Below are 23,360 nucleotides of genomic sequence, written 5' to 3'. Positions count from 1 at the left end.
CCCCCAGCGTCTTTTAGGACAGCCACCATGAGAGACACTGGCTCCTCCCTTCCACAGGAAGCACTGCATCAGCCATCATTAAAATTCCAGCTTCCCCTGCTGGCCCTTCAGTTACCAGTGTTTCCTTTGGTGGGAGACACTGCAGGGAACCGAGGCTGGATAGTCAGGGAGGCTGAGGCAGATTGGATCCTGTAAAGGAGGCTGGGGACTCCTGGGATCAGCGGCGGTTGTATACCTGACCCCAGTTTTTCGTACGCCACCCCATCGTCTCCCAAGTGTGGGCGGACGATCCGGGGGCCCCCTTTCAGATCCAAGGGGAGGTGCAGGGGGAAGTGACCCCTCTCCCCTTGCACATTGTGTGGCCACAATTGAGCTTGAGTGGACCAAGTGTCAGGTGACTTCATTTCCAGTAGAGGCAGACACTTCCCCTCGATCCATGGCTTCTGGTTCTGGCCACGGACGCTGAAAATGGGCCAGGCAGAGGCTGGAGGGAGCCACCACAGTGTACAGGCAGTGACCGGCTCCAGGCACCACATCGCAGGATGCCAGATACAGAGCCCACTGGCCACAGCAAGGCAGCTTTACCTCTACCTGGGTAGGGATTGCCCCTTACCTTTACTTCTCACCACCGGATAGCTCCTAGGGTGGAGGGGGCTCTCTCTGAGTGGTCAGAGGAGTGGGAGGCTCAGGTCCTGGGAGGAGAGCCTGGAGTGTCCCCGGGTGTATTTCCTAGGCTTGCAGAGGAGGATCAGGGTCACAACAGCTGCTAACACAGCCCCAATGTTCTTATTTATTTCAGGCTAAAGCCACAGAGAAGTCAAAGTACTACCATGGCTCTAAGGAGAAATGCCCCTTCTGCAGGACCACGTTAGGCAACAGTTGGTCCAAAGTGTTATGCAAAGAATGCATAGACGCGCTTGTTAGGGAACGGGCTTCAGAGCAGGAGAGCGATTTAGCAGCCTCAGTGAAGGAGCGTTCCTGCACATTCCAGACATTTAGGATGCTTTTTGAAGGATTCCAGCTGTCAACGGCCCCTTTACCTGTCCCAGCTTCTCTGTCAGCACAGCAGGGTTCAGCACCAATGCTGCCGGTCATCACCTGCCAAAGATGAAGGGACCCCTGGAGTCTCCAGAGAGGAGACTGCAAGCAACCAGACAATGCAGCCTCGACCTTCCAAGCAGAGTCAGAGAGGGAAGGGCTGGACAGGGGTCCAGTAGGCCCTCATGCTATAAGTTCTCCCTAGAGGAGGTGGAAGACCTCCTTAGGGGCGATCCACACCACTCTAGGGATTCACGCAGACAAAAAGCTTTTGACGCTCCACAACCAGACGTTTCAGGGCATGGGCAAACAGCAGAGAAGGGTTTTTCCTGTCCATGGTGTTCTGGTGGACGCGGTCAAAAAAGAGTGGCTGGATCTGGAAAAGAAACCATTCTTCTCTAGGGCACTGAAGAGCAGGTTTCCATTCTTTCAAGATCCTGCATCCATGTGGAACAAGAACCCAAAATTGGACACAGCTTTTTCCCAAGTGTCCAGGCCCACTGATCTGACCTCTAAGGAGACAGTACTATCTTCTTTTCTAATGCTGCTTAGAGGGGTGGCCTATGTATTGGACACATTGACAGAGTCCGTACATATGCCTGCCAGATCCTTGTGGCTTAAGACTTGGCAGGGGGATATCGCCTCCAAAGTCAAGCTGTGTGGCATCCCACTAACAGGGGATTTACTCTTTGGACCTGGTCTGTAAGCCGTTCTAGATCTCCCAGCTGATCAAAATAAACTGTTTCCAATTAAACGTAAGCTCCCAGTCCAAACGAAAAAAAGGTTTGTCCTCAAAGGCGCACAGGAGTTTAACGCCAGGGTCAGAAGAAACCCTGCACCCAAAGGGAAAGGGGGAGCAATTTTTCGCACTCATGACCAGCCCCGCAAAACTCAATGACCATTTGGCCATGGTGGGGGAAGATTGGGGGCCTTCCTCCCACAGTGGGAAGCAGTCTCCTCCAGCCAATATATTCTGGGGATTGCCAGGAAGGGATACTGGCTAAAGTTCCTAAGATCTTCCCCACGCAGACTCCTGTTCACGGAGCTTCCCAGATGTGTGGAGAAGTCAGAGGCCCAGCTGGAACCACTAGTGGATTTGGAAAACCAGAATGTAGTGCACCGGGTACCAGTAAACGAGATGGGAGAAGGGCTTTACTCCCACGTCTTCATTGTATGGAAACACTCAGGGAAGTACAGACTTATTTTAAACATAAAGCCCTGAACCAGTCTGTGGTCTGCCATGAATTCCGTTAGGCATCCCTAAAAATATTGGATCCAATCTGCATATCCCGATTGCAGAGGGGTTTCAGAGGTTTCTTCGACTGGCAGTAAGTGTCGGAGAAGAAATAATAAACTTGGAATTCCAGGCTCTTCCATTTATCCTATCCTCCTCGCCCTGCATTTTCACGAAGGTCATAGCAGAGGCCCTGGCCTTAATACGTCTGAGGCGTCTCGATAATCACCTACCTGGACAACTTCTCTTTGCGGCTTCTGCAGAACAGTTAACTTGTGATTTGGAGTTGGCAAAGGACTTTCTGAGGGGCTTGGGATGGCTGTTAAACCTCAAAAAGTCCAACTTGGTGCCCTTGCAGCGCATTACTTACCTGGGGTAAGTAATTTCTGCGACAAGAAAAGGTGCAGAAGATAGACAGCGCAATGAGACTGCTGCAGTGCAACGAGCCAGTTACAATAAGGAAGGCAATGTCCTCACTGGGGCTGTTCACTTCAGCTAATCCAGCAGTACAGTGGGCAGGGCTGCACTTTCGTCCCCTGTAGCGCTTCATACTGAAGGTATGGGACCACAGTCACTCATCATTAGATACCCTAGTGAGAATTCTGCCTCTGAAAAAATTTCTTTATCACGGTGGAGGGCGACACGGTGGAGGGCGACAGTGAACCAAAATCGTCAACACGAATGCAAGCGTCAGGGGATGGGGGTGCACCCCATCCCCTGACGCTTGCATTCGTGGTCACAGTCACGTGGTCATTCGGGGGTTCGGATAACACAAGTCACCTGGAAAGGAGAGGAATTCCAAAGGTAATCGAACTGGAAGGAATTGAGGGTGGTGTCCTTAGCACTCAAGGCCTTCCAGGGGGAACTGGGGGGCCACCACATACAACCACGCCCGGGCAACTCCTCGGTAGTGGCGTATAAAAAAGGACAAGGGTGAACGGAGAGCGTAGCCCTTTTATCCCTGGTGTCAGATATTCTGGGCTGGGCCGAATACAACACACTGTCCCTCTCGGCGGTGTATTTAAAGCCAGAGAAAAACACAGTTGCAAATTTTCTCAGCAGAACACTGAGGGAGAGCGATTCCTAAACCAAGAGGTCTTCAAGTAGATAACCAGAAAATGGGGGTGCTCTGAGCGTGGATCATTTTGCATCAAAATAGAACACAAAAAGTCTGCTTTTCTTCTCGCTGAACAGATCGGAAGGCACTCTTGGGGTGAATGCCCTAAAGCAAAACTGGCATTTCTCCAGGTGCTATGCCATGCTATGCCCTGCTGCCAGCGGTTCTAATAAAGTTTCACACAGAAAACAATACATCTCTGATCCTTGTGGCACTGCACTGGCCCAGAACACCCTGGTTCTTGGTTCTGAAACAACCAGCAGCAGAACTCCCTTGATGTTACCAGTCCGGAAGGATCTTCTCTCACAGGGCCCTTTTTTTGTCCTCGTGGGGGGGGGGGGGGGGAGTCGGCAGTGGAACCTTGCAGCCTGGTTACTGAGGAGGAGCTGCTAAAAATCGAAAGGCTTCTGAGACAGGTTAGTGTCCACTCTGCTTGACAGCAAGAAAAAGGAGACCCGCTGGATATACCGGAAAACCTGGAAGCGATTCACTGACACAAGTACAAAGTCCCATTGCAGTGCTGGAATTCCAGCAGTGCGGGGCAGACAAGGTCTTAGCCCTAAGCACGTTAAAGAGGCAGGTGTCAGCCCTCAGTACCTTTTTAGAAAAAACGGCTGGCCACCAACCCGTGGGTGGTGAGATTCTTCAAAGCACTGGGTAGGCAGAGACCAGATCAGGGGCCACCCTTCTCTATGTGGGATCTGTCTCTAGTTTTGCATGCCCTTCGAGCCTCTGGAAGAGTGCTCCTTAAAGTTGCTAAATTGGCTTCAAAGTTTCACAGAAGCCAAGAAATTGTTTTGCCCATGTTTTGTGCCAATCCCTCGGGAGAGAGGGAATTAAATTTTCCCACATTGAATGTAAGGAGTTGAGTGGAGGAAACAAAACAAGTCAGGAAGACGGGTACCTTGTCTTTTTTTTTTTTTTTTTTTAAGGGTCAAGACCTGTTGGTGAAAGAGCAGCGCTTTGGTCAAAAGGTCTTGCAGGCCATAGTCCCGCCCTAGTGGTGAGAGGAAAAAATGAGAGGAGTTCCAGAGTCAGTTCTACCTATGGACCTACGTAACTATGCAAATACACTATTTTCTACATTATTGCCAGAATTATTGCTGATTGAACGTACAATCGATCGTATTCATAGAATTCCCAAACCAAAACATCTAGAAGAATCAATTCCCAGAGATGTTATTCTGCGAATTCATTTTTATCAAGCTAAAGAGCAAATTCCCTCCAACGCGAGGGAGCTAACTACTCTGCCACCACCATACTCAGATATACAATTATTCGCCGATCTCTCGCAATTTACACTACAAATGAGAAGACAGCTCAAAACTGTAACGAAGGCATTATCTAATCATAAGATCACATACAAATGGACACATCCAGCCACTATCTTGACCACTTACAACGGGAAACATTTTGCTATATCTACCATTGAAGATGGCATGCAATTACTGCAAACATGGGGTATTATAGTTGATCTTCCACATAACACCCCTGCCTTAAAGAAAAAACCAAATTTGTTCCACTTTGGACAAAAAAAGTGAACAAAATAGAATTAAATACAAATGAACTACTCCTGCCTGTTAACTCATATGCATTACTGACATATACGGTCTTTTTTGATGCTCAATACCTTACTACTTGAACTTCACCCCCCTATCTTGGTCAGCATTCCTTTGAGTGGATTACTGCTGACTCTTGGAAAATATTTATTTCTTTACTCTTTTTTATTTATTTTTTTCTTCTCTCCTTTCTTTTTTTTTTTTTTTTTTTTAATTAATTAATTAATTAATTTTTTTTTTTTCCTCTTGCAACATATATTGCCAAATAACTACTAATAGAGTACCGTATATACTCGAGTATAAGCCGAGATTTTCAGCCTCTTTTTTGAGGCTGAAAGTGCCCCCCTCGGCTTATACTCGAGTCATCGCTGTCTGCCCGCTCGATCAGCGTGTCGAGCAGACAGACAGCGGCCATTCTATGATTCAAAAGCCGCGCCTCCGGCTCCGCCTTCGCCTGTGATAGGCGGAACACTGAATTTCCCAGCAGCCTGTGTTCCGCCTATCACGGGCATCTTCTCATCCTCGTACTACGGACGAGGATGATACGACGTCCGTGATAGGCGGAACACAGGCTGCTGGGAAATTCAGTGTTCCGCCTATCACAGGCGAAGGAGGAGGCGCGGCTTTTGAATTTTACAATGGCCGCCGACGAAGAGGGCACGGGACGGAGGCAAGGCACGGCACGGCACGGGACAGGACGGGACGGGACGAAGGCAAGGCACGGCACGACACGGGACGGAGGCTCGGGACAAAGGCTCGGGACACAGGTAGGCTGGACACACACACACACACACACACACACACACACACACACACACACACACACACACACACACACACACACACACACACACACACACACACAGATGGAGACACACACACACGGATGGATGGATGGATGGAGACACACACACACACAGGGATGGATGGATACACACACACACACACAGGGATGGATGGATGGATGGAGACACACACACACAGGGATGGATGGATGGATGGATGGAGACACACACACACAGGGATGGATGGATGGATGGATGGAGACACACACACACAGGGATGGATGGATGGATGGACACACACACACACAGGGATGGATGGACGGACACACAGGGATGGACGGACACACAGGGACGGACGGACACACAGGGATGGACGGACACACACACAGGGATGGACAGGCATGTCTCACCCTCGGCTTATACACGAGTCAATAAGTTTGCCAGTTTTTTTGGGGGTAAATTGGGGGCCTCGGCTTATATTCGGGTCGGCCTATACTCGAGTATATACGGTAATAACTCGTTTTTTCATAGGTTTAACCACTTGCCGACCGCCGCACGACGATATACGTCGACAGAATGGCACGGGCAGCCATATGGGCGTATATATACGTCCCTGCCTTCTCGCGGATGGGGGGCCCGATCGGGCCCCCCCCCGGTGCCAGCGGCGGTCGGTATCCGTACAGGAGCGATCCGGGATGAGGGGGTGGCCATTCGTTCATGGCCACCCCCTCGCGATCGCTCCTGACGAATGGAAGTGAGGCGTGACTGACATCACTTCCTCTCCTGTAATGTAAACACAGGCAGAGGAAGTGATGTAATCTCTCCTCCGTGTCGGTATTTTTCGTTCCGGCACCGAGGAGAGAGGATCGGTGAGTTGCACCAACACGACACTACACAGTAGAACATGCCAGGCACACTCACACCCCCCCTTCACCCCCCGATCACCCCCCCAATTACCCCTGCCCCCCCCAGTCACAGTGACACCAATTGCATTTTTTTTTTTTTGCATTGGTGTCATTTGTGACTGTAATAACTGTTAGGGCAGTTAGGGTTAGCCCCCTTTAGTTCTAAGGTACCCCCCTAACCCCCCCAATAAAGGTTTAACCCCGTGATCACCCCCCGTCGCCAGTGTCACTAAGGCTGGGTTCACATTGCAGCGGTTTATTAGAACGGATGTGATTCGCACCGCACTGCAGTGCAAATCACATCCGATCTCTGTGCGATTCGAGTTCAGCCATACAGATAGTATGGCTGAATTTGCGTCGCACCCGCCGCAAATTCGCACAGGACCCTTTTTTTGGTCCGCAGCAGAATCGGATCACATGGGTGTTCACACCATGCGATCCGAGTTTGCAGATCGCACTGCGATATGCGAACTGATCTGGGGGTGTCATTAACATTTCACTGACACTCCACTCCCACCCATGCGATCCGATTCTGCTGCGGACCAAAAAAAGGGTCCCGTGCGAGTTTGCTGCGGGAGCGATGCGAATTCAGCCATACTATCTGTATGGCTGAACTCGCATCACTACGGAGATCGGATGTGATTTGCACTGCAGTGCGGTGCGAATCACATCCGGATCTCCCCCCGCAGCAGTGTGAACCCAGCCTAATAAGCGATCGTTTTTCTGATCGCTGTATTAGTGTCACAGGTGACGCTAGTTAGGCAGGTAGGTATTTAGGTTCGCCGCAGCTTTTTATAGCGCCAGGGACCCCCATATACTACCGCATAAAGCCCCCTGATTGCCCCCTAGTTAACCCTTTCACCAGTGATCACCATATAACTGTTACAGGTGACGCTGGTTGGTTAGTTCTTTTTTTATAGTTTCAGGGCACCCACCATTTATTACCTAATAAAGGTTTAACCCCCTGATCACCCGGCGGGTGATATAAGTTTGAGGGTCAGATAAGGTCTGCGTCGCCCCAGGCAGCGTCAGGTTAGTGCCAGTACCGCTAACACCCACGTACAAAGCATACACCTCCCTTAGTAATATAGTATCTGATCAGATCTATATTAGCGTCGCCAGCAGTTTAGGTTTCCCAAAACGTATTGTTAGCGGGATCAGCCCAGATACCTGCTAGCACCTGCGTTTAGCCCCTCCGCCAAGCCCAGACCAGCCCACCCAAGTGCAGTATCGATCGATCACTGTCACTTACAAAACACAACACACATAACTGCAGCGTTCGCAGAGTCAGGCCTGATCCCTGCGATCGCTAACAGTTTTTCTTGTAGCGTTTTGATACAGTCGCTGACAGCCTAGGTGCTTTTTTACCTGTGAGTCTCACTAGTGTACCCCTAAATTTAGGGGTGTCTACTTTCCAAAATGGGGTCATTTGGGGGGGGGGTTTGTGCCATCTTGGCATTTTATGGCCTTCAAAACTGTAATAGGTAGTGAGGAGTGAAGTCAAATATTTACGCCCTTAGAAAACCTGAAGGCGGTTCTTGGCTTTCGGGGCCCCGTACGCGGCTAGGCTCCCAAAAAATCCCACACATGTGGTATCCCCGTACTCAGGAGAAGCAGCAGAATTTATTTTGGGGTGTCATTTCACATATGCCCATGGCATGTGTGAGCAATATATCATTTAGTGACAACTTTGTGAAAAAAAAATTAAAGTTTGTAATTTTCCCGCAACTTGTGATAATACACCATGTAGAACTCACCAAATCGGCATCCTTGTTTCTGTCGCTTGACGCTGAAAAAGAATTTGATAGAGTTCATTGGGGATACCTGTCATCAGTTGTGACTAAATTTGGCTTAACAGGTCAAATCAACAAAGCAATATTAGCCCCTTACTCTGTCCCCTTGGCTCGAGTGTACACTACGGATTCTTTATCACCTCCATTCCCAATAACAAATGGTACACGACAAGGATGCCCCTTATCCCCCCTAATTTTTAACCTTGTTATTGAACCCCTAGCTGAGAGTATTAGGTCCAACAAAAAAATTCTAGGAGTTACCATTGCTGAACAGGAACATAAAATCAACCTTTTTGCAGATGATGTTGTTCTTATGATTACTGATCCTGTGAAATCCTTACCGGAAATTCAGGAAACACTAAATATGTTCAGCAAAGTTTCTTATTACAGGCTTAACGCGAATAAATCTTGTATATTGAACTTGGGGATAGATGAAAATACTACTAAACATCTTAAATTAAAATTCCATTATACATGGACTGAAAGAACAATTAAATATTTGGGTATTCAATTATCAAATTCATGTAAAACACTGTTCCAATATAATTATATTCCACTTCGTAATGCATTACAAGAAAATCTCATTAAACTAGCATCCCATGAATTTTCATGGATGGGACGTTTGGCAGCATTTAAAATGCTTCACCTTTCACAAATTTTATACTTTTTTAGAACTCTCCCGATTCCAATTCCGTTATAATATTTCCAATCCCTTCAGACTATGTTTTCTAGATTCATCTGGCAAGGTAAAAAATCTAGATGTGCTCATTCAAACTTAGTGAAGAAACGTCAAGCTGGGGGAACAGGGTATGTGGATTTCCAAGATTATTATTTAGCCTCGGTTCTTACACAGTCTAAGGAATGGTTTCTATCTCCTCCATCTACAATTTGAGGGAAGATGGAAACTGCTAAGGTCCCAGGAAATAATCTATCAATATGGATTCCTTCCATGGCACTTGGAGCCAAGATACCTTCTCGCATCTCCCCAACAATATTAGCAACACTTAAATCCTGGGTTCGATTTCTGCATCTAACTTCCTCACACCCTCTTCCTACCAAAGTCCAAATTCCGCTAAATACTCTACATAATTTCATAAAGACAACCTCATTTACACCATGGATAGAGAAGGGAATTAAATATCTATCTGATCTACTTGATAATGGGGTGATCAAACCATTTCCTACACTTCAAAATAAATTTTAATTGCCAAATTCAGATTTATTCCTCTACATCCGAACTAAGAATTGCATTTCCAACCTCCCATCATGGACCTATAATGTTCCCCAATCGGCTTGGTCCTTCCTTAAGATCCCCATACATCAACAAAAGGGGATCTCTCTTTTCTATAATCTTCTTCAACAAAAAAGTGTGTTTACAAAGACTATACCTTTAATTAGATAGGAAGAAGACTTAGGATACACCTATACAGTTGACCAATGGTAAAAAGCTTGTAACACCACATATAAAGTCACATGCTGCTCTATATTATGGGAAGTATCCATTAAATTGACTCAACACTGGTATCTTACTCCTGAGAAAATATCTAAATTCAACGGCACATTTGACGACAAATGTTGGAGATTGTGCAGCAAAAAAGGTTGCATACATTTTGGACATGCCCTAATCTTGGGAAGTATTGGGAACAAATCTTTCAAGTTATGTCTGAAATTACCAAAACAGTCATTCCTCCAAATCCCTCACTGGCTCGATTATCCATTGATCTTGATCGATATCCTATCCAGTTTAGAAATGTGTTTACACATATTTTGCTGTCAGCCAGGATCAGTATAACGAGGAACTGGAAAAATCCTGATCCTCCTTTCATAAAAGAAGTGATAGAATCGACTCAAACTCATTACATTTATGAATCAAGTCTAGGTTTTCGGCCTCACAAAAAAATCTGATTGGAATCTGATTGATTAATTGCTTCTGTGGACAGGTGTCTTTTATACAGGTAACAAGCTGAGTGCTTCTAATCTCAGCTCATTACCTGTATAGAAAACACCTGGGAGCCAGACATCTTGCTGATTGATAGGGGATCAAATACTTATATTACTCATTAACCTCTTCCCGCCTACCCTATAGCTGAATGACGGCCGTAGAGCGGGCGCTTTCGTCCGGGAGGCCGTTCCTGGACGTCCTGTTGTTTACTTCCGCAATGCGCGTCGCCACGGGCACGCATCGGAGAAGTTCTGTGTTTGCCGTGTCCCCCGGAGACAGGCAAACACAGATTGCTGTAAACGGCCAATCACAGTGGCCGTTTACAGCGCAATCGACGTGTCCAATGTGAGATGATCTCATATGTAAACATATGAGATCATCTCTCAGCGCCGCTCTCCCTCCTCACACAGACAGCGTGTGAGAGGGGATAGATGAACAGCTGCAGCGGCCGTAAGTGTAAAAAAAAAAGTTAAAAAAGTGCCATCCGCCCCAGTGCCATCCTGCCCCAGTGCCATCCACCCCAGTGCCACCTGTTAGTGCTATCTGTCCCCAGTGCCACCTGTTGTCAGTGCCATTTGTCCCCAGTGCCACGTGTCATCAGTGCCATCTGTCATCAGTGCCACGTATCAGTGCCATCTGTCATCACTGCCACGTATCAGTGCCATTTGTCATCAGTGCCACCTGTCAGTGTCACGTGCCATCTGTTGTCAGTGTCACGTGTCATCAATGCCACTTATCAGTGCCATCTGTCATCAGTGTCACGCATCATCGTTGCCATGTATTAGTGCCATCTGTCATCGGTGGCACGTATTAGTGCCATGTATTAGTGCCACCTGTCATCAGTGCCACGTATAAGTGCCACGTGTCACAGTGCCACGTGTCGCAGTGCCACGTATAAGTGCCATCTGTCATCAGTGCCACATATTAGTGCCATCTGTCATCAGTGCCACATATCAGTGCCACCTGTCATCAGTGTCACGTGTCATTGTCCTGGTGCTCCAGGGCCTTCAAAAGTGTAATAGGTAGTCAACGAGTTAGATGTGTAATTTATGCTCCTAGAACATGTGACGGCGCTCCCTGCATGTTGGGCCTCTCTATGTGGCCAGGCTGTGAAAAAGTCCCACACATGTGTTATTGTAATGCTCAGGAGGAGTAGCAGAATTTTTTTGGGGTTGTCATTTGTGGTATACACATGCCATGTGAGAGAAATAACCTATTACAATGACAATTTTGTGGAAAAAAAAAACATGAAAAATCTTAATTTTGCAAAGAATTGTGGGAAAAAAATGACAACATCAAAAAGCTCACCATGCCTCTTACTAAATACCGTGGAATGTCTACTTTCCAAAAAGGGGTCATTTGGGGGGTAGTTGTACTTTCCTGGCTTGTTCGGGTCACAAGAAGCGAGATAGGCCACCAGTACATCAGATGTGATCAATTTTGTATGATTCGCACCACAGCTTGTGGACTCTCTAACTTTCACAAAGACCAAATAATATCCACTAATTTGGGTTATTTTTACCAAAGACATGTAGCAGTATAAATTGTGGCCAAAATTTATGAAGAAAAATTAATAATTTGCATAATTCTGTCACAGAAACAAAGAAATATGCGTTTTTTTTCAATATTTTCGGTCTTTTTTCATTTATAGCTCAAAAAATAAAAACCCCAGAGGTGATCAAATACCACCAAAAGAAAGCTCTATTTGTGGGGAAAAAAAGGACAAAAAAAATCATTTGGGTACAGTGTTGCATGACTGAGTAATTGTCATTCAAAATGTGAGAGCACCGAAAGCTGAAAATTGGTCTGGGCAGGAAGGGTGTTTAAGTGCCCAGTAAGCAAGTGGTTAAAGTGCAAATCAATTTATAACTTTTTTTAAATGCCTATTTCTGGATATCTTTGTTGTTATTCAGTCTCTTACTGTTGAAATAAACCTGACATTAAAATTATAGACTGATAATTTCTTTGTCAGTGGGCAATCATACAAAATCAGCAGGAGATACCTTTTCCCCTCACTGTACATGGAAAGTGTGCAGGGGAGCAGAAATCTGCCCAACAGGGTCACAGGCAGGAAAAACATTTAAATAATTCAACCACTAACCACTTACCTAAGGAGAATTCCTTCAGTTAATTTGCTATTCAGATGAAAGGCAGTAAAGGTGTGAGGGCAGATCTCCTTAATGGGGACACCACATTAGAAACCTGACAAAGTAATTTATCACTGTCAAAAGAATTTAAGAGACAAACATCTGCTCGTAGTTGAGCTTGAAAAGCCTTTATATTTTAGAGCAACATTAGATGGCTAAGCATTTGTTTTAAGAGAAGATTTTTATAAAGTGCTTATTACTTTTCTTTTTTTTTTTTTTATAACTTTAGTGAAACAGGACAGCATGATTTGTATGCGCACTTCCAACAAATATTTGTAAATACATTATTTACAGATAATTTTTTTGCAGTGCCCTCTCCTGGTAAAAGTGCTAACAGCATTTGTGTTTATTCAGACTAGATGTCGTGGATCAAGATTAAACATCATAATCGTTGCTGAAGGAGCTATTGACCTGCATGGTAAAGCTATTACGTCAGAAGACATTAAAAATGTACGTACTGCACAAAAAAGCATTAATAATTTTTTCATTGAGGAAAATGACTGGAATTCTTAGATCTTCAGTAATAAATATTAATTTATATAAATGACATATGATCAGCAGGAAGATTCAATACTAATGGCATACAGCAAAATATAAATGAATTAAATCTAACCTTTATTTTCAATTGTTTAACAGCTAGTTGTAAAGCGCCTTGGCTATGACACAAGAGTCACCGTTCTTGGACATGTTCAGCGTGGCGGGACGCCTTCAGCTTTTGACAGAGTTCTGGTAAGAGCAGGCTTTTTTCCAGTCTGTTAATGAACACCAATCTAATGTCTCTGTGCACTATACTTCAGCCAAAAAAAAATAAAAAATCGATATTTGATGTGCTGTGATGTGTTGCCTTTGGAGCATTCTAGGGTTGATTTACTAAAACTGGAGAGCGCAAATCTGGTGCAGCTGTGCATGGTAGCCAATCCACTTCTAACTTCAGCTTGTTCAATAAAGCTTTGCCAAAAAAACCTGGAAGCTGATTGGTTTCTATGCAAGTCTGCATTTTGCACTCTCCAGTTTTAGTAAATCAACCCCTCTGTGCAGTTAAATGGTAAAGCTTAGACCACTGTGTGCATTGTTTCCTAAAAGCACCAACACTCCTTGTTGATTGTATAATAAGTTTCACATTTTTATGCTGAGGATTAAAACAAGTAGTAAATGATACTTGCATGTTGACTACTTTTCAGAAATCTGGAGTTATTGTTTCTAACTTATTTTTGTGGGGAAGTGTGTCATGGTGTCCCACTGAGGTGATTGTTGAATTTTCTAGGGAAGTCGAATGGGTGTTGAAGCTGTCATGGCTTTGCTGGAAGGTACACCAGACACACCTGCTTGTGTGGTCAGCCTGTCTGGAAATCAAGCAGTCAGACTTCCATTAATGGAGTGCGTTCAAGTGGTAAGTTAGTTGTGCTCAGTTCTGACTTACTGATTTATACATGCATGTATACTATATTTTTAGGAATAAGGGAGAATATGCGGGGGGTGGGGGGGGGGGGGGTAGAGCAAATTATTGTTAATCTGTCTATGATTTTTTTTTGGGACATATTAATATTAATTTTCTGACCATTCCACTTTAAGTTCCCACTTTTTGCCTGTTTTTTAACTTCTTCCAGTGGTTGTCTGGCAGCTAGAGCTGTTTATAGATCTGCCATTTATCCCTTCAGCTTTTAGACTTGCCAGGGAGCAGGCATTTTTTGGCAGACGTGTGATATCTGACATTATATACAAATTAGCATAGCTAGGTGCACAGGGGTCCTTTATCGTTCTAGAATAAAATGCAAATGTCACATGGACAAGATCTGCACAGTCCTGCAGACACCAGTACATGGGCCTCCCACCCCAAAGCACCTTGTCCCCATGTTGATGAGGACAAGGGCCTCTTCCTGACAACCCGGTGGTTGTTGGGGTCTGCGGGCGGGGACTTATCGTGATCTGGAAGCCCCCTTTAATAAGGGTCCCCCCAGATCATGCCCCCCCACCCTAGGTGAAAGAGTATGGGGTACATTGTACCCCTACCCATTCGCCTAAATAAAAAAAGTGTCAAATATTAACACACTACACAGGTTTTTAAAGTATTTTATTAAAGCAGCTCCGGCTCTTCTCCCCTCTCTCTCCGCTATCTTCTGGTCTTTTGCTGGGTCTTCTCCCCTCTCCAGTTCTTCTCCATTATCTTCTGGTCTTTTGCTGGGTCTTCTCCCTCTGTTCTTCTTCCAAAAGGGCCTCTTCTCGACAACCCTTGCCCGGTGGTGTGCAATGACTTATATTGGCATGGGACAGGGCCAACGAATGACGCAAGTTAGAGAACATGCCCCTTGTGATGTCATCACCCCATAATGCCCTGGGTGATGAAATCACAAGGGGCGTGTCCTCTAACTTGCGTCATCGGGTGGCCCCGCCCCATGCCAATATAAATCATTGCACAGAGCGGACCCAGCATTACATCGAGAGATCACGTCGACTCAACATCGGAAGAAGAACAGAGGGAGAAGAACCGGAGAGGGGAGAAGACCCAGCAAAAGAGCAGAAGATAGCGGAGAGAGAGGAGAAGAGCTGGAGCTGCTTTAATAAAATACTTTAAAAACCTGTGTAGTGTGTTTATTTTTTACACTTTTTTTATTCAGGTGAATGGGGGGTAGGGGTACAATGTTACAATGTACCCCATACTCATTCACCTAGGGTGGGGGGCCGTGATCTGGGGGGGCCCCTTGTTAAAGGGGGCTTCCAGATCACGAGCAGACCCCGACAACCACCGGGCAAGGGTTGTCAAGAAGAGGCCCTTGTCCTCATCAATATAGGGACAAGGTGCTTTTTGGGGTGGGGCACCCTCTGCCCCAAAGCATTAAGCCCCGTTTAACACCTTTTACTGGTGTCTGGCGTTTTTACAGCTCAAGCGCTGGAGCCTGAGAATGCACTGGTCCTGGGGTTTTTTTTGAAGCTTAAAACACCTATGCCACTTACACCTCAAAAACGCCATGGTGGGCATGAGGCCATAGGCTAACATGGAGAAACGTTTTTAACCTGCAAAAAACGCTCAGAAAAGTGGCTGTAAAAATGTCCGTGGGCATGAGGCCTTATTGTACCGCTCTCCAGCCCTTTCGGCAAACAAACTGCCTCCTGCTACGGCCAAATAGTTCAACTTTTTACTCCTCAGTCCAGAGCACTTGCTGCCATTTTTTTTACACGCCGGTTTCTACAGTTTTCTGCATAGCTGAGTCACTTGTTTCTACATCAGAGGTATGGATTTTTTGGCTGCAATTCTTCCATGAGGACCTCTTCCATCCAGACTTCTCCAGACAGTAGATGGGTGTACCAGGGCCCCACTGGTTTTAGACAGTTCTGTGCTGATGGCACTGCTGGACATCTTCCAATGTCAAAGTGAAGGAAGCATGATGTGTCTTTCATCTGCTGTATTACGTTTCCTTGGCCGACCACTACTGTACGTCTATGGTCCTCAAAGTTGGCCATTTGTTTGTGTTTCTCCAAAAGAGCGTGAACAGCACATCCCAAAGCCTCAGTTTGCTTTGAAATCTTTGTCTGGGGGAAACCTTTCGGATGCTGTATAACTACCTTGTGTCATGTTGCTGTGCTCAGACTTGCCATGCTATATGACCCCTTGACATGACACTGTTTTCCACAACCTCACCTTAGTAGCAGAGTTTTAAGCATCCTACACAGCTGTTTCTGTTTGTTAATGGCTGTGTTTCAACCTACATATGAAATTGATGATCATTAGCACCTGGTTAATCATACACCTGACTCTAATCCCGCAAGATTAGAACACATACTTGAATAGATCATTTTTTTTAAAATAAGAGTTTAGTGTCACTTTAAGCATGCTAATATTTAGATTGCACTGGACATAAAAAGTAGTTATACAGAAGTCACATTACTGAAGCGTTTCTACCCAAACAAAGATTATTTGGCCCTTGTTTGTGGGAGGGGAGCTTACTAGTCGAGTAGGTCTAACAAAGTCTACTTATAAGTACCTTTATTTACAGCATGTAGGCATGACTTATTGTAACAATCAATTTATTATTTATTTATTTTTTACAGACCAAGGATGTGACAACAGCCATGACTAATAAAAAATTCACTGAAGCTCTTAAATTAAGAGGAAGGTAAATGCATTCCCTTTCCTCTCAAATTATCATGGAACCAAGAGACCATAAAAAGATATACCCAAGCACAGTTTCTTATAGTACTTATTCCACTTAGATTTCAGCTGTGATTTTCTACTAGGTCAATGGTTCTCAAAGTTTTGAAAGGCCGGACAATGTGAAACAAAGTCATGCAAGGGACTACTACTCATTATAATTATTATTATTATTCAAGATTTTTATAGTGTCACAGTTTAGCGAGTATTTTACAATGTAAAGGGAGACCGGACGGTTTCAATACAAGTGGCTTAGGAGGGCCCTGCTTGCAATTTAAAAGGGAAGGCAATGACCATAAAAGATAATAACTGTGAGGGATAAGCTAATGGAGAAAGTAGTAGTAGTAGTAGTACTGTTTTTAGGTGGAGACTAAATAGGCTTTCCTGAAGGGATACGTTTACAGGGATCACCTAAGAGTAGGCGATAACCAGACGGATTGCAATAGGGAGTTCCAGAGGATGGGAGAGGTTCTGGAGAGGTATTGGAGGTAGTGATGAGGGAGCTAGGGAGGAGTGAAGAGAACAGTTTGGTTGTTTTTTTTTTGAGACGAGGTTGGTGATGTAGCTCGGGGCAGAGTTGTGGATGGCTTTGTATGTTGTTAATATTTTGAATTTATTTGTTGGGCTACCAGAAGCCAGTCAAGGGATTTGTAGAGAAGTGGTAGTAGCCAGATAAATGAGTCTAGCAGCAGCATTCATGAAGGACTAAAGGGGGAATTAAATACAATAAATTAGGTCAACGAGAAGGGAGTTGCAATAGTCAAAGCAAGAGAAATAGCTTGGAGAACAAGTATTGGCTTTGTAATGTCATTTTGTTAAAGAAGGGGAATATTTTGGAAGCGTTGTGGAGGTTAAAGTGGCAAGATTTGGACAGTGAGTGTATGTGGGGCCTGTAAAAATGGCAAAACAGGTTTTACCTTAATGCTTAATGGGAATACATTTATTTAGGGTAAAAAACATTTTTAGGTTTAGAACCACGTTAAAGCATTTTAATGGTAAAAATGTAAAATCACATTGAAGTCTTCATTGTATTTAAATGTATTTAAATGATTTCTATCCTACTACTATTTATCTGAACAATCTTGAAGTTTGTAAACTTACTTCGCGATGACCCCCACACCATACCTCCCAACATTTTGAGATGGAAATGAGGGACCCTTACTAGCAAATGTATGTAGGCATAGGACACACCCCCTGCCACACACCCTTAAAGGAGAATTAACCAAAAAAAGGTTAATTAATTCCACAAGGGACTTTTTTTTTACCAATGCTATTCCTTTATATTGGCTTTTAAAATTTACAAATGCAGCAATTAATAATTTGGACAAAAGGTTTAGCACTGGGAAACACTTTTTGAAAGATAAAGTGCATTTTATAAATAACTATATAGATCAGACCAAAATGAGGGACAAATGAGGAGGAACACAGGACATTGCTCCAAATCAGGGACAGTTGGGAGCTATGCCCACACATTTACTTCCTTTAATTCTCTGACACTTAGTCAGTATGCCCTGTGAGTAGGCACTTTTGTGTCACACATTTCACAGATCCTGCCTTCTGAACTATAGAGGTGCTGAGAGGAGGAGTTTCAGGAGGCAGAGTTAGTACAGGTTTTGCACGGTATATATAGCCCTTACAGATTTGAAAGTAAACAGTAGAGGAGAAGCTGCAAAGCATGCACGGAATCCAGGAAGTTGTGGAAAGAGATGGCTAGCAGGCAGGCAGGACTCTCAACCTGAAAGGAGACTTCTCTTATATTCACCAACCGACACAGCTCCTCTCTTAGACCATTGGGTTGTATACCTTTCCCTTTAGGAGACACTAGGCAAAGTTGTAACACAACACTCAGAACTTTCAGTTCCGCCCAGGGGGCGGTCCCTTAGGTATCAGCCCTCCACCCTGCCTTGCAGTAATCAGTTTTATTTTGCCTAGTGAAGGAGACAGACCGAGGAACCCTGCGAACCCATAGGTCCGTGTTTTTATTTTTTTTTATGCAGAAGCTTCGCTTTATGCGCAAGATGAGTGATCCTGTGATCTTCTATCAACAGCCGGCTGGGTGACAGGCTGGTTCACTTATCCTTGTAGTCTCCCCAGTCCAGCCATCGAGCGTGTGCAGGTCGCAGCTACGGCTCAGCAGGTCACGACATACCTCAGCTCCAGAGGTGGTCGTGAGCTTTTATGCTCCGGGGCATACATATGACCGGGCTACTGATGTCTGCATCACAGTATGCCAAGGCCAGTAGCTACCCTGTACTCAGGATCAGGAGTAGATCTACAATGGAATGTCTCCCAGCTCTTCAGGACTGGTAAGTACAGCTCTCCCTGTTCTGACGGGGCTGAGCAGCTGGGCATTCCCTGGGAGGTTGATTCGAGGGCCCCCTCACCTCCCTATCTTCTCCCCCCTGTCCCTATCTTCCCTCCCTCCCCCCTTCGGGGGAGGGATGCTGCATGTGGCTGCTGAGTGGTGTGTTTGTGCCTATATAGGGGCTCTCTGTGTGCTCTCACCTGACATGGGGGGCTGGCTGAATGGCGGTGGTCCTGGGACCTGTATAGTATGCCCCTGAAAGGTGCCTGTGAGGGTCTGCTGGGAATGGTGCAGCGCTGTGGCTTTGCAGTTTTTTTTATATATCTACCTCATGGCGATGTTTGGCGGCCATTTTAGGTGTGGGCAGATCAGGCTGACTGTCTGGGCTTCAGCGGCCATTTTCTATGTGATTCCTATTCAAGGCACTGGCGGCCATTTTCTAGAAGCCTGAACATATTTCAGTGTGTGCTCTCACAGCCTTTTTGCCCTGTGTTTCCCATCCGTATGCTGGAAGCTGAGCGGCCAATTTATGGAAGCCTGAGCATTTTTTCTGATCGTTTTAGCGATCGTTCCAGCGGTTATCACCAACTCAGTTTTTGGTTCCCTCTGCACCTGGGTGCACTCAGGGACTACAGGCATCAATTGTGGACAGCGCAGAACTCCCCAGGGTGGTGAGTCCAGTGGGAATGAGCCCCTCAGTCAGCGGCAGCAGGGAGGGTGGGACTGTCACTGTCCTAAGTCCCCTTCGGGTGGCAGACAGGATAGGGTCAGCATGGCTCAGAAACTAATGTTTTTTCCCCCAAAGTCCAGGCAATGGCAACCGGGTCACCTGCAGACTGCGCAGTGCCCATGGACACCCTGATAGCAGTCCTCAACTCGTTCATTGCTAGATGGAGGTGGTGCATGGGAAGATGGGTGCAATTAGGTGGCCCCTGTTCCCCCCCTGTCCTCTGGGGAGAGCTCTGGCACAGACTCGGGCTCTGCTGAAGCTGGTGACCCCTGCTCTGTCTTGTCAGATGACACTGACCAGGACCGTTCGGACAGTGAGGATGAGTCCCCATCCGGGTGCGACAAAGCGATTGTTGGAGCACTTATCACAGCTGTGCGTGATACCCTGAAGATTCAGGAGCCAGCTGATGTACCGGTCCCTTTTGGGGCCAGCATGTTCACCTATGGTGTTCCCGTATCTGACTTATTTCAAGTTCACTTACAGGGAGTGGGGTCGCACGCAACGGACCTTTTTGGTCCCCAGACACATGGCGGTGCATTACCCTTTTGAGGAAAGCCTTCTTACAAGTGGTCGGCTCCTCTGGTCGTGGACCTCCAGTATCCAGGTTAAGTAATAAGTAACCATGATCCCGGTAGTGGGAACTCCTGCATTTAAGGATCTCGTAGACAGGAAGGCCGAGGCAGTGGCTCATTCCTTGTTTGCGGTTGTGGGATCAGCTGTGTGACCAGTACTGGCATCCGCACTTGTGTCACAGACGCTGACTGAGCGGGCAGAACTTTTGCACCGCAAATTGGAAGAGCAACAGGCTTCTCCTGTCTGCGCAAAATTAGCAGACCAACTAGTGCAAGGCCTTTACTACGTTGTGATGCGGCCCTGGATACCCTCCCTCTGTATCTAGGGCTTCTGTGTCAGCTGTGGTGCTGAGGCACCTGATTTGGCTAATATGCTGGTCTGTTGGCAAGGAGGGGAAGATCCCTCAGGGCTTTTTTAGATGCCTGGTCGACCGGCTCCTTGGAGCCTCTTTGGATGGCATTCGTAAAAATGCCACCGGTGGTAGAGTACACTACTCCCACAGGCCAGGAAGGCTAAGGAGCCACGCCGTAGGCAAGGGCCCCTTTTTCCATTCACGAAAGGCTTTTCAGTCTGCCTGGAGCTTCGATATAATGTCCCCAGCCCGACAGGACGACCACGGACGGACAAAAATGTCCCTGGAACCGCAAGCCTTACAAGCCTGCGAGTATAAGTGCTACCATATGAAGGTTTGTCCCCACCCATGTCTCGGGTGGGGGGGTCGCCTTCGGAAGTTTGCAGCCTGGTGGTCCCCTCGGTTTTCTACCAATGGACCTACGATCTGATTTCCTTAGGCTACAAGATAGCGTTTCTCTCTTGGTCGCAAAACAGATTCTTCCAGATTCTTCCTCTCCAGCATACCCGTATCCCCGGCTCGCCTGGAGGCCCTCTTGGGGGCAGTAAGGGACCTGCTGAGTTCCAGGGATTCTACTCAAATATGCTTGTAGTTCCCAAGAAGGAAGGGGTATGTCCAATCTTGGTCCTAAAAGCCCTCTATCACTTTGTTAAAGGGCAGAGGTTCAGAATGGAATAAGTTCGCCCAGTAGTTGCTGCACTCCATCAAGGGTACTCCCTGGCACCCTTGGAATTCCAGGATGCGTACCTGCACATACCCATATGCCTGTGACAGCAGAAGTTTCTGCAATTTGCAGTCGGGGAAGCCCACTACCAGTTTGTGGCTCTCCTTTTTGTTTTGGTCTGGCATCAGCCCCCCGAGTCTTTACCAAGGTTTTGGTTCCGGTTTTGGCATTGCTACGGCAACGTGGGGTCGCGATCGTGCGATATCTAGACGATCTCCTCCTGAGAGCATCTTCCGCCTCAGAATTAGAGGAGGATGTGGCGATCACCATGCAGACTCTGAGAATTTGGGTGGCTGTTGAACCTAAAGAACTCGGTGATTGTACCGACTCAGCGTTTGGAGTACCTAGGCTTGCTGTTAGACTCAACGGAAGCGAGAGTTTTTCTCCCTTCAGACAAGCTGCCAGCTCTTAGATCCGCAGTAAAACTGGTTAAACAAAAACCGGTTTGCCTAGTTCTATACCAGAGTCCTGCAGAAGGAGATCTTGTCAAAATGGGACAGATCTCAGTTGTCCCTGGATCGTCAGATTCAGGTGAGCCAGTCAGTCAGAGAATCACTGATCTGGTGGCTGAGGTCCCTGGTGATTCAGGCCAGAAAGTCGTTCCTACTTCTAAAGTGGACAGTGATCACACAGGATGCCAGCCTTTTTGGCTGGAGTAATGGGGGTTCAGTTGGCTCAGGGCCTCTGGTCGACGGAAGAATCCAAGTTGCCGATCGATCTGCTCGAACTGAGAGCGATCAGGCTGTGCCTCTCCACATGGTCAATGAGACTGCAAGGACATCCGATCAGGATCCAGTCAGACAACGCCACTGCAGTGGCATACGTCAATCACCAAGGGGGGGGGGCGAGTAGCTTAGCCGCGGCACGGGATGTCGCTCACATACTTCGGTGGGCAGAGCGATATGTACTGGTTTTGTCGGCCATTTACATTCCCGGAGTGGAGAACTGGCAGGTGGACTGTCTGAGTCGCCACATGCTGGACCGAGGAGAATGGGCGTTGCATCTGGAGATATTCAGGTTACTGTGCCTGAGGTGGGGCACACCAGGCGTGGATCTTCTGGCCCCCGTCTCAATCGGAGGGTGCCAAGATTCGGGTCCAGGATAAGAGATCCATGGGCAGACGCATCAGACGTGCTGGTGGCTCCGTGGGATCAGTGCCAGCTGATCTATGCTTTTCCTCCACTGAAGCTGTTACCACATCATCTGATTCGCAGAGTGGAAGCCGAGGGGATCCCAGTAATACTGGTGGTCCCAGTTTGGACTCGGTGTCCCTGGTACACAGACCTGGTGCGTCTGGTGGTAGATGCTCTTTGGCGACTGCCATTACGAGAGGACCTTCTGTCTCAAGGTCCGATTCTCCATGCTGCTTTACCATCGACGGCTTTAACGGCACGGCTATTGAGAGCCAGGTGTTGAGGAACCAGGGTCTGTCGGACTCGGTGATCCTAACTATGTAGAGAGCACAGAAATTTTTCTTCTCGGAAGATATATCATCGTTCCTGGACGGCCTACATCTCCATGTGTGCAGAGAAAGGTTGGCATCCACGCTCTTTTTTTCCATATCCAGGATCCTGCTGTTTTTTCAGCAAGGAGTAGACCAGAAAATGGCGTTAAGCGCTATTAAGGGGCAAAAATTTCAGCTTTGGCTGTCCTTTTTTTTTTCAGCGACCCCTGGCATCTCACTCATAGTGAGTACCTTTGTTCAGGTGGTTCGTCATGTAGTCCCTCCGGTGCGTCCGCCGTTACCCCCATGGGATTTGAACCTGGTGTTATTGGCGATTCAAGACCCGCTGCTTGAAAATATAAGGGAGTTTCCCCTGTTGACTCTTTCCCAGAAAGTGGTCTTTCTAATGGCCATCAGTTTTGGAACTGGCAGCCTTGTCTTGCAAGTCGCCTTATCTGGTTATCCATAAGGATAAGGTGGTGTTGCGTTCGCAACTGTCCTTTCTACCGAAGGTGGTCTCGGCTTTTCACATTAATGAGGACATTGTGTTACCATCTCTCTGTCC

At 46.6% G+C, this 23,360-nt stretch overlaps 1 protein-coding gene across 2 annotated transcripts in view; it reads left to right on the top strand.

The window, feature by feature from the left end:
• Positions 1 to 23,360, top strand: part of PFKM (phosphofructokinase, muscle) — a 139,764-nt gene that overhangs the window by 68,502 nt on the left and 47,902 nt on the right. For both annotated transcript variants that reach the window (XM_077483731.1, XM_077483730.1), the window contains exons 10-13: positions 12,875 to 12,970; positions 13,157 to 13,249; positions 13,785 to 13,910; positions 16,568 to 16,632. In XM_077483731.1, the coding sequence (XP_077339857.1) occupies positions 12,875 to 12,970; positions 13,157 to 13,249; positions 13,785 to 13,910; positions 16,568 to 16,632 (380 nt within the window). The remainder of the gene's footprint in view (positions 1 to 12,874; positions 12,971 to 13,156; positions 13,250 to 13,784; positions 13,911 to 16,567; positions 16,633 to 23,360) is intronic.

This window comes from Lithobates pipiens, unplaced genomic scaffold (assembly GCF_037356315.1).
Source record: "Lithobates pipiens isolate NorthernLeopardFrog02 unplaced genomic scaffold, aLitPip1_a1.2 Scaffold_16, whole genome shotgun sequence".
Lineage (NCBI taxonomy): Eukaryota > Metazoa > Chordata > Amphibia > Anura > Ranidae > Lithobates > Lithobates pipiens.
Note: the sequence above shows the minus strand (reverse complement) of the source record. Positions and strands in the feature narration are given on the sequence as shown.